The 12,500-nt window shown below is 42.6% G+C and overlaps 1 protein-coding gene across 1 annotated transcript in view; it reads left to right on the top strand.

The window, feature by feature from the left end:
* The window catches only part of tnrc18 (trinucleotide repeat containing 18), a 94,673-nt gene that overhangs the window by 53,172 nt on the left and 29,001 nt on the right, over positions 1 to 12,500 (top strand). Inside the window, 3 exon segments of the mRNA XM_045716093.1 lie at positions 2,818 to 3,304; positions 3,946 to 4,189; positions 8,046 to 8,240. Of these exon segments, the coding sequence (XP_045572049.1) occupies positions 2,818 to 3,304; positions 3,946 to 4,189; positions 8,046 to 8,240 (926 nt within the window).

The raw sequence follows: 12,500 nt of genomic DNA, 5'->3' as shown, positions 1-12,500 counted from the left end.
ATGTATCTACAGTACCTTCAGAAAGTTCACACTCCCCCCCCTCCCTTTTTGACTTTTTTCCAACATTTTGTTGTGTAACAACCTGAATTTAAAATTGATTAAAGTTGAAATGTTGTCACTTGAGTCTACACACATTATGTTCAAAGTGGAAATTATGTTTTTTCAGAAATGTTGACAAATTTTAATAAAAATAAAAAAATAAAAAAAGGAAAAGCTGAAATATCTTGAGTCAATAAGTATTTCAACCCCTCTTGTTATGGAAAACTTAAATAAGTTCAGGAGTATAAAACATATGCTTACGAAGTTACACTCTCCATATTTTCAAACATGGTGGTGGCTGCATCATGTTATGGGTATGCTTGTCATCGTTAAGAACTGGCATACCCATAACATGATGCAGCCACCACCATGTTTGAAAATATGGAGAGTGGTACTCAGTAATTTGTTGTATTGGATTTGCCCCAAACATAACACTTTGTATTCATGACATAAAGTGTATTGCTTTGCCACATTTTTTGCAATATTACTTTAGTACCTTGTTGCAAACAGGATGCATGTTTTGGAATATTTATATTCTGTACAGGCTTCCTTCTTTTCACTCTGTCATTTAGGTTAGTATTGTGGTGTAACTACAATGTTGTTGATCCATCCTCAGTTCTCTCCTATCACAGCCATTTACCCAGAAAGCCTCACAGCTGTAATCGCTGCCAAAGGTGTTTCTAACATGTATTGACTCAGTGGTGTGAATACTTATGTAAATTAGATATTTCTGTTTTTCATTTTCAATAAATTTGCAACTATTTCTAAAAACATGTTTTCATTTTGTCATTATGTAGGTATTATTGTGTGTAGATTGGTGAGGAAAATAATATATTTAATAAATGTTTGAAACACAAAATGTATATAAAGTCCAAGCATATGAGTACTTTCTGAAGGTACTGTATATCTCTGTGTATTTCCACCACCGGTCAAAAGTTTGGGGTCAGAATACTTCCAAAGTTGTGGCAAAATGGCTTAAGGACAACAAAGTCAAGGTATTGGAGTGGCAATCACAAAGCCCTGAACTCAATCCTATAGAAAAATGTTTGGGCAGAAGTGAAAAAAATTGTGTGCGAGCAAGACGGCCTACAAACCTGACTCAGTTACACCAGCTCTGTCAGGAGGAATGGGCCAAAATTCACCCAACTTATTGTGGGAAGCTTGTGGAAGGCTACCCGAAACATTTGACCCAAGTTAAACAATTTAAAGGCAATTCTATCAAATACTAATTGAGTGTATGTAAACTTCTGACCCACTGGGAATGTGATGAAAGAAATAAAAGCTGAAATAAATCATTCTCTCTACTATTATTCTGGCATTTCACATTCTTAAAATAAAGTGGTGATCCTAACTGACCTAAGACAGGGAATTTTTACAAGGATTAAATGTCAGGAATTGTGAAAAACTGAGTTTAAATGTATTTGGCTAAGGTGTATGTAAACTTCCGACTTCAACTGTATATAGCTGTAATTGAGACTCAATGAGGACAGGCTGCTACTGTATTTCTCTGTTTATAGCTGTAATTGAGACTGAATGAGGACAGGATGCTACTGTATTTCTCTGTGTGTTTATAGCTGTAATTAAGGACAGGATGCTACTGTATTTCTCTGTTTATAGCTGTAATTCAGACTGAATGAGGACAGGATGCTACTGTATTTCTCTGTTTATAGCTGTAATTGAGGACAGGATGCTACTGTATTTCTCTGTTTTATAGCTGTAATTGAGGGCAGGATGCTACTGTATTTCTCTGTGTGTTTATAGCTGTAATTGAGGACAGGATGCTACTGTATTTCTCTGTTTTATAGCTGTAATTGAGGGCAGGATGCTACTGTATTTCTCTGTTTTATAGCTGTGATTGAGGACAGGATGCTACTGTATTTCTCTGTGTTTATAGCTGTAATTCAGACTGAACGAGGACAGGATGCTACTGTATTTCTCTGTTTTATAGCTGTGATTGAGGACAGGATGCTACTGTATTTCTCTGTTTTATAGCTGTAATTAAGGACAGGATGCTACTGTATTTCTCTGTTTATAGCTGTGATTCAGACTGAATGAGGACAGGATGCTACTGTATTTCTCTCTTGTTTATAGCTGTAATTGAGGACAGGATGCTACTGTATTTCTCTGTGTTTATAGCTGGGATGCTACTGTATTTCTCTGTGTGTTTATAGCTGTAATTGAGGACAGGATGCTACTGTATTTCTCTGTGTTTATAGCTGTAATTCAGACTGAACGAGGACAGGATGCTACTGTATTTCTCTGTTTTATAGCTGTAATTGAGGACAGGATGCTACTGTATTTCTCTGTTTATAGCTGTAAATCAGACTGAATGAGGACAGGATGCTACTGTATTTCTCTCTGTTTATAGCTGTAATTGAGGACAGGATGCTACTGTATTTCTCTGTTTATAGCTGTAATTGAGGACAGGATGCTACTGTATTTCTCTGTTTATAGCTGTAATTGAGGACAGGATGCTACTGTATTTCTCTGTTTTATAGCTGTAATTGAGGACAGGATGCTACTGTATTTCTGTTTTATAGCTGTAATTGAGGACAGGATGCTACTGTATTTCTCTCTGTTTATAGCTGTAATTCAGACTGAATGAGGACAGGATGCTACTGTATTTCTCTGTTTTATAGCTGTAATTGAGGACAGGATGCTACTGTATTTCTCTGTGTTTATAGCTGTAATTGAGGGTGATACTGTTTTCCTAACGTGTGTGTGTGTGTGTGTGTGTGTGTGTGTGTGTGTGTGTGTGTGTGTGTGTGTGTGTGTCAGGCTGGGCAGGACAGTGCAGTACTCCGACGTGGGGGATGGAGGGAGGAAGAGATTCCACTGTTCCAGAGAGGAAGATGAGATGGAGGGAGGAAGAGGAGGAGAGAAGAGGAGATGGCAAGATCGGGAGCCGTCCACCAGTCACTCTCTGGAGGTACGGTGTGGTGTGGAGCCGTCCACCAGTCACTCTCTGGGGGTACGGTGTGGTGTGGAGCCGTCCACCAGTCACTCTCTGGAGGTACGGTGTGGTGTGGAGCCGTCCACCAGTCACTCTCTGGAGGTACGGTGTGGTGTGGAGCCGTCCACCAGTCACTCTCTGGAGGTACGGTGTGGTGTGGAGCCGTCCACCAGTCACTCTCTGGAGGTACGGTGTGGTGTGGAGCCGTCCACCAGTCACTCTCTGGAGGTACGGTGTGGTGTGGAGCCGTCCACCAGTCACTCTCTGGAGGTACGGTGTGGTGTGGAGCCGTCCACCAGTCACTCTCTGGAGGTACGGTGTGGTGTGGAGCCGTCCACCAGGTCTTTAAGGCATCCACTGGGATTGCTACATCCACTCTCCTGTTGATATTTTGATAAATTCTGTTTTCAAGTGATCGGAGGAATTCAGACGACAGGTGGTCATTTTAACATCGACGTTCAACGATGAGATTGGACGGCAGGATACATTCAGTTGCCTTGCTTCTGCCTTTAAACTCGTGTGTGTGTTTGTAATGGTGTGTGGGTGTGTGTGTGTGTGTTTGTAATGGTGTGTGGGTGTGTGTGTGTGTTTGTAATGGTGTGTGGGTGTGTGTGTGTGTTTGTAATGGTGTGTGTGTGTGTGTGTGTTTGTAATGGTGTGTGTGTGTTTGTAATGGTGTGTGGGTGTGTGTGTGTGTTTAATGGTGTGTGTGTGTGTGTTTGTAATGGTGTGTGTGTGTGTGTGTGTGTAATGGTGTGTGTGTAATGGTGTGTGTGTGTTTGTAATGGTGTGTGTGTGTGTGTGTGTGTAATGGTGTGTGTGTGTGTGTAATGGTGTGTGTGTGTGCGTAATGGTGTGTGTGTGTGTGTAATGGTGTGTGTGTGTGTGTAATGGTGTGTGTGTGTGCGTAATGGTGTGTGTGTGTTTGTAATGGTGTGTGTTCTCTCCACCAGGTCTTTAAGGCTCGTCGTGTCGGTCTGTGTGACCATGAGCAGCTCGCCTGTGACCTGGACAGAGCTCTCTCCCTGTCCGTCCTCAGCAGCAGCAGCCGCCGGCTGACCTCTGACCCCAGCGGGAGGAGCGATGGAGGGGGGATCCTCTCGTCTGGAGGGAAAGAGAAGATTAGAGGTGAGAGGAAGACGGTTTCTCCTCCTCTTCCTCACTCCTCTTCCTCTCAACGCTCCAGCTTCGACTACAGTGAGTTACACTTTGTTAGTACGGAGAGTGTGTGTGTGTGTGTGTGTGTGTGTGTGTGTGTGTGTGTGTGTGTGTGTGTGTGTGTGTGTGTGTGTGTGTGTGTGTGTGTGTGTGTGTGTGTGTGTGTGTGTGTGTGTGTGTGTGTGTGTGTGTGTGTGTGTGTGACGTTCTTCTGCCTCTGGAAGCAACGTCAGCACAATAACTGTTAGTCAGGAGCTTCATGAAATGGGTTTCCGTGGCCGAGCAGCCGCACACAAGCCTAAGATCACCATGCGCAATGCTAAGCATCGGCTGGAGTGGTGTAAAGCATTGCCGACCATTGGACTCTGGAGCAGTGGAAACGCGTTCTCTTGGAGTGATGAATCACGCTTCACCATCTGGCAGTTCCGGCGGATGAATCTGTGTTTGGCGGATGCCAGGAGAACGCTACCTGCCCCAATACATAGTGCCAACTGTAAAGTTTGGTGGAGGAGGAATAATGGTCTGGGGCTGTTTTTCATGGTTTAGGTTCCGGCGCCTTTAGTTCCACTGAAGGGAAATCTTAACGCTACAGAATACAATGACATTCTAGACTATTCTGTGCTTCTGTAGAGTGGTTCGTTCTGCGTTGTGTACTTTTTAACGAGGACACTGCCACAACTTGAGGTCTGCTGGTTGCCCTGAACACGAAGAGACAAACACACAATATGTTTTAGCCCTTGGGGCAGTCACAGCTCTCAGGTACCTGCGCGAGCACATGGACACTCGCTCAAACACTGTCCCAAGTACTCACAAGTTACAATAGATACCCTAGTTTAGCGAGCTCGGTGATAACTTGTTAACATAAATCTTTATATCTATTGTTGCATAACAGCACATTGGGTAACATTATATTGAACAATTTCAGAGCCAAGGACAACATACCTCGCTAAGACGAAGGTCAGGGAAGAGAGAACAATAGAAGGGTACAGAAAATACAGATAACCCACGATGGACCGAAACCAAAACTTTTTACGATCACGTGTACCGTAATTTCCGGACTATTAAGAGCACCTATATATTAGCCGCACCCACTGAATTAAAAAATATATATTTTGAAAATAAGACGCACATGTCTATAAGCCGCAGGTGCCTACCGGTACATTGAAACAAATGAACTTTACACAGGCTTTAACGAAACACGGCTTGTAACAAAAATAAATAGGCTTTAATGAAACACGGCATGTAACAAAAAATAAAACATTAGCAGTAAACAGTAGCCTACCAAGAAAGCCATCGCTCCAGACCAAGCTCCCGTGCAGCAGCTCTATTTCCTTTTCCAACAGCCAGATCAATCGCCTTCAACTTGAAAGCTGCATCATATGCATTTCTCAGTGTCTTTGCCATGATGAGGGTAACAAAATGACTACCGTAATCAGAATGATGGGAAGTTTGAGAGCGCTCGATTTAATCTAAACAGTAAACAAAAAAGTTGTTTGACCTTAACCCGTTCGGCAATTTCATTGGTCCAATGAAAGCTTCATGCCGCCAAAAAACTGAGCACGTCACAGAATGTGTTTTTAAAAAATATATATATTTGAAAGCGGGAAAAATCCATATATTAGCCGCGTCATTGTTTAAGCTGCGAGGTTCAAAGCCTGGGAAAAAGTAGCGGCTTATAGTCCGGAAATTACGGTACTGGAATATGTGGTTGTCCACCTAGCTATCTGAATATACTAACTACTGTAATATGTGGTTGTCCACCTAGCTATCTGAATATACTAACTACTGTAATATGTGGTTGTCCACCTAGCTATCTGAATATACTAACTACTGTAATATGTGGTTGTCCACCTAGCTATCTGAATATACTAACTACTGTAATATGTGGTTGTCCACCTAGCTATCTGAATATACTAACTACTGTAATATGTGGTTGTCTACCTAGCTATCTGAATATACTAACTACTGTAATATGTGGTTGTCCACCTAGCTATCTGAATATACTAACTACTGTAATATGTAGTTGTCCACCTAGCTATCTGAATGTATTAACTACTGTAATATGTGGTTGTCCACCTAGCTATCTGAATATACTAACTACTGTAATATGTGGTTGTCCACCTAGCTATCTGAATATACTAACTACTGTAATATGTGGTTGTCCTAGCTATCTGAATATACTAACTACTGTAATATGTGGTTGTCCACCTAGCTATCTGAATATACTAACTACTGTAATATGTGGTTGTCCACCTAGCTATCTGAATATACTAACTACTGTAATATGTGGTTGTCCACCTAGCTATCTGAATATACTAACTACTGTAATATGTGGTTGTCCACCTAGCTATCTTAATGTAACTGTCTCTCTGGATAAGAACGTCTGTTAACTTCTATGGGCTACGTGGGACGGTAGCGTCCCACCTGCGGGACACAGCGAGTGAAATATCAGGGCGGCAAATTCAAAACAAGAATATCTCATAATTCAAATTTCTCAAACATACAACTATTTTACACCATTTTAAAGATACACTTCTCCTTGATGTAACCACATTGTCCGATTTCAAAAAGGCTTTACATCGAAAGCAAAACATTAGATTATGTTAGGAGAGTACATAGACAAAAATTACCACACAGCCATTTTCCAAGCAGGGATATATGTCACAAAAACCCAAAACACAGCTAAATGCAGCACTAACCTTTGATGATCTTCATCAGATGACACTCCTAGGACATTATGTTACACAATACATGCATGTTTTGTTCAATCAAGTTCATATTTATATCCAAAAACAGCATTTTACATTGGCGCGTGATGTTCAGAAAATGTATTCCCACCAAAACTTTGGTGAATGTGCACATCAATTTACAAAAATACTCATCATAAACGTTGACAAAATACATAATTATTTAAAGAATTATAGATACAGTACTCCTTTATGCAACTGCTGTGTCAGATTTTAAAATAGCTTTTCGGCGAAAGCACATTTTTCAATATTCTGAGTACATAGCTCAGCCATCACAGCAAGCTATACAGACACCCGCCAAGTTCTGGGGTCACCTAAACTCAGAATTAGTATTAGAAATATTCTCTTACCTTTGCGGATCTTCATCAGAAGGCACTCCCAGGACTGCTACTTCCACAAGAAATGTTGTTTTTGTTCTAAATAATCCATATTTATGTCCAAATACCTCTGTTTTGTTCGTGCGTACAGAGCACTATCCAAAGGCATTACGCGCGAGCGCGGTTCCATGAGACAAAGTAAAAATGTTCCATTACCGTTCTTAGAAGCATGTCAAACGTTGTTTAAAATCAATCTTTATGGTTTTCTTAACGTAAAATTGCGATAATATTCCAACCGGACAATAGCGTATTCATTCCAGAAGAAAAATAAGGAAAGGCGCTCTCGGGGATCGCGCATATCCAATCCCTTTGTCCCCAGGCAGTCCACTGATTGACTGAGCTCCTATACTCTGCCCGGATACAGGTGACGGATGAAACAACTTTCTGAAGGCTTTTGACAGCCAATGGAAGCCTTAGGAAGTGCAACGTAACCCCACCGACACTGTAGTTTCGATAGGCATTCAAAAGAACTACAATACTCAGATCTTCCACTTCCTGGTTGAATTTTTCTCAGGTTTTTGCCTGCCACATGAGTTCTGTTATACTCACAGACATCATTCAAACAGTTTTAGAAACTTCAGTGTTTTCTATCCAAATCTACTAATAATATGCATATTCTAGTTTCTGGGCCAGAGTAGTAACCAGTTTAATTTGGGTACGTTTTTCATCCGGCTGTGAAAATACTGCCCCTATACCTTAAGAAGCTAAATGACTAACATGTTAATGTTTGTGTGTGTTAGTTGTGTCCTGACCCTGTGTTCTCTGCACCAGACTCTGACTCTGAAGAGGATGTCCCCCGGGGAGGCTGTCACCCCTTCTCAGGGTTGCGACCCCACACAGCCCCGCCCAGGAAGAGACCGTCCCCCTCCTCGTCCAATCAGGCGGCTCGGGAGAGGAAACAGAAGCACTTATCCCTCCTGCTGCAGGAGGCGGGGCTTAGCTCCTCCGACGACTCCTTCGATCAAGGTTACTGACCACACCCTCTGGTTACTGACCACACCCCCTGGTTACTGACCACACCCTCTGTGATCTTTTCACTAAACGTTGAGATGTTTTGCTGTAGGGAATCTTGTAATCTCTGTTACTAAACGTTGAGATGTTTTGTTGTAGGGCATCATGTCATCTCTATTACTAAACGTTGAGATGTTTTGTTGTAGGGAATCATGTCATCTCTGTTGAGATAGAGATGTTTTGTTGTAGGGAATCACATCATCTCTGTTAACGTTGAGACAGAGATGTTTTGTCATAGGGAATCCCGTCATCTCAAAACTGTAAGATCTGAATCATTCTGAGTGTTTTCACCTCACTGACCTCACTTCCTGTTTTATACTGACCACAGAGAGAGAGAGAGGCTCTTACAGCTGTGACATCACTCCCAGGCTCTTTAGAGTCCCATTCCTCTTCCTGCCGCTGCTGCCTCCTGGTTTAGACTTGATTTTTGTAACGGTTGTCACGGTTGCGGTTGTCACGGATGCGGTTGTCATGGTTTTGCCCGGCTTGTTGCTCAGACTGCTGTGGACTTTGTTTTGTACATTGATCATGTGTGGATGTGTGTTTCTATAAAAAAAAAAAAAGTTGTGTTTTTTGGTACTGAAGCTTTTATTTTTATTAAAAGTGTTTTGTTTTTAAAATTGATTTGGTAAAGAAAGCCAAAACTCACTGTGGTCCTTGTCTCTCGCTTCGTCTGTCTCTCTCTCTCTCTCTGTCTGTCTGCCTGTCTGCCTGTCCGCTGCACACACTACTTGTTCTGTTGGACCAAACAGCCCCAACAGCACAAGGTTACTAGGTTCCCTACACTGTAGTGCTTCAGGGCCAATGTTTTTTTTTTGTTGTTGTAGGCTACTCTGCATCACACAAGGGAGTACAGTGGATTAAAAACACACACGCTCACACACACTCAGGAACTATTTTTTTCTTCAATGGAGACGGTGAAATGTGATTGTGATTGTGAGGCCTAGGGTAAAGGTTGAGGTTTGGGACAAGGATAGTGATTTAGGAAGGTTACCTGTGGGTTTCAGAGGGATTTTTAGATTCCTAACGCTCACACACACACACACACACACACACACACACATTTGATTGGCTCGTTGGCATATTTGGAGAATACTCTTCCTGTCTACTAAACCTCCAGATAACTCCACCCTTTCCTGTCGTTCGCTGCCACCTGCTCATCTTTCACCACTCACTCCTGACCCCTCTCCTACCCATGATGCTTTTACATGTCTCTCAGCCTGTGCTGTTTTGTTCTGCTACTGCTGCTGCTGACACACACTGAAGCCCGCCAGGACTAGCGCCACCTTTAGCCATGCTACCTCGCTAAGGTATGGTTAGCTATAGCTAGTCTATGCTATGGCTAGTTGATGCTACGGCTAGCTATAGCTAGTCTATGCTACAGCTAGTTGATGCTACGGCTAGCTATAGCTAGTCTATCCTACAGCTAGTTCATGCTAGGGCTAGCTATAACTAGTCTATCCTACAGCTAGTTGATGCTATGGCTAGCTATAGCTAGTCTATGCTACAGCTAGTTGATGCTACAGCTAGTCTATGCTACAGCTAGTTGATGCTACAGCTAGTCTATGCTACAGCTAGCTAGCCAGTCTACTAAAACTTAAATTAAAGAAAGTCTCAAATAGTCGCCTGTCCCTTTTAATAACCGGGCAACGGCACACATTTCAGCAAATAAACGCCTGTTTCAAATAAATGCCGGGTCTAAATTAATTGTTTACGAGGTTTGTTTGATTTGTTACATTTAAATAATTCAATAATGATTAGAAACATTATGGCGATCATCAGTTCTTATCACCAGTAAGAAACAGCTAGCAGTTGGCTTGCTAACTTGAAGCACAAAAACAGTCAACAACTTTGGGAGTACAGACCCTTAGAAGTTGTCTGATCGCCCCCTAATGGTGAAAGTAAGAACTGCAGAAAATGCCCAGTCAAAGAGGAGAATAATTATTCTGTCAAGGAAAAGTATTTTTTTTTTTCCCAAAATAGAGGCATAACTAAGATGAAAACACATTAGTGAATAAAATGAAATGTATTCAAATACTGGAAGTGAATGCTGGAATTAAACAATTAACTATCCAAATAAGCGAAAGCTGTGTTCATTAAGGAAATAGACAACTGGGTAAAATAGAAGCCTGGCTCTCATTATCACCTGTTGTGTTCAGTGATTTAAGCAAATAAACTCCCCACTTTTAAAGATGCAATATTTTTTACTTTTTTGGGGGGAGACTTGACCAAATTCACATAAATGTCTGTCATTCTCATTGAATGGGGTAGATATTTTCTATTTGTGCTATTTCTATATGTGTTTTTTTACTTTTGGTTTTGTACACCAGCTTCAAACAGCTGAAAATACAATATGTTTATTGAAAAGCTATTTCTCTACACTGCTTGTATTGTCACACAAACTGAAATTAGGCGAACTCGTCAAATTTTAGCAACCAGTAAATGGCGGACCCGAATTTCTGCATATTGCATCTTTTTTTTAAATTGAAGTTTTACAGTATGCTACAGCAAGTTGATGCTACATGGCTATGCTATTGCTAGCCGATGCTACATGGCTAAGCTACGCTATAGCTAGCCGAGGCTACAACTAAGCTACATGGCTAAGCTATGCTATAGCTAGCCGATGCTAGGCTACTCCATGCGCTGCGCTGCCCTGCCTGAGGCCACACGCCTGTCACCTGTTGTGTAAGTAAGATGTCCCTCCTCTCTCTGTGTCTCAGTGATTATGCTAATGCTAACATGGATGCTCAAACTACTAGTCGCCTGGCGGGATCTCATGGACAAATTGACAAATATGGACAAATAGAAATAATCACAAATAGAACCTTTTGCTTGTGTTTTTAAGCTGTAGACATGCATCCTCCCTTCCTTCCTTCCTTTCCTTCCTAGTAATGAATGATCTGACCAATCTGGTTAGACTTGGATTGACACTCGCGTGCCACAAAATCTGCTTTAGTGCACTACTATAGACCTGTGCCCATAGGGGTAGTGCCCTCTATCCAACTCTGTTACAAATCATGTCAGATCAGTGATGACTCTCTGGTAGGGAGGAGTCAGATCAGTGATTACTTCCTGGTAGGGAGGAGTCAGATCAGTGATTACTTCCTGGTAGGGAGGAGTCAGATCAGTGATGACTCTCTGGTAGGGAGGAGTCAGATCAGTGATTACTTCCTGGTAGGGAGTGAGGAAGGAAGGATGACTCTGGTAGGGAGTGAGGAAGGAAGGATGACTCTGGTAGGGAGTGAGAAAGGAAGGAAGGATGACTCTCTGGTAGGGAGTGAGAAAGGAAGGAAGGATGACTCTGGTAGGGAGTGAGAAAGGAAGGATGACTCTGGTAGGGAGTGAGGAAGGAAGGATGACTCTGGTAGGGAGTGAGGAAGGAAGGATGACTCTGGTAGGGAGTGAGAAAGGAAGGATGACTCTGGTAGGGAGTGAGAAAGGAAGGAAGGATGACTCTGGTAGGGAGTGAGGAAGGAAGGATGACGTAGGGAGTGAGAAAGGAAGGATGACTCTGGTAGGGAGTGAGAAAGGAAGGAAGGATGACTCTGGTAGGGAGTGAGAAAGGAAGGATGACTGGTAGGGAGTGAGGAAGGAAGGATGACTCTGGTAGGGAGTGAGAAAGGAAGGATGACTCTGGTAGGGAGTGAGGAAGGAAGGATGACTCTGGTAGGGAGTGAGAAAGGAAGGATGACTCTGGTAGGGAGTGAGAAAGGAAGGAAGGATGACTCTGGTAGGGAGTGAGAAAGGAAGGATGACTGGTAGGGAGTGAGGAAGGAAGGATGACTCTGGTAGGGAGTGAGAAAGGAAGGATGACTCTGGTAGGGAGTGAGGAAGGAAGGATGACTCTGGTAGGGAGTGAGGAAGGAAGGATGACTCTGGTAGGGAGTGAGAAAGGAAGGATGACTCTGGTAGGGAGTGAGGAAGGAAGGATGACTCTGGTAGGGAGTGAGAAAGGAAGGAAGGATGACTCTGGTAGGGAGTGAGAAAGGAAGGAAGGATGACTCTGGTAGGGAGTGAGAAAGGAAGGATGACTCTGGTAGGGAGTGAGAAAGGAAGGAAGGATGACTCTGGTAGGGAGTGAGAAAGGAAGGAAGGATGACTCTGGTAGGGAGTGAGAAAGGAAGGAAGGATGACTCTGGTAGGGAGTGAGGAAGGAAGGAAGGATGACTGGTAGGGAGTGAGGAAGGAAGGAAGGATGACTCTGGTAGGGAGTGA

Source organism: Salmo salar, chromosome ssa03, assembly GCF_905237065.1.
Source record: "Salmo salar chromosome ssa03, Ssal_v3.1, whole genome shotgun sequence".
Classification (NCBI taxonomy): Eukaryota; Metazoa; Chordata; class Actinopteri; order Salmoniformes; family Salmonidae; genus Salmo; species Salmo salar.
Note: the sequence above shows the minus strand (reverse complement) of the source record. Positions and strands in the feature narration are given on the sequence as shown.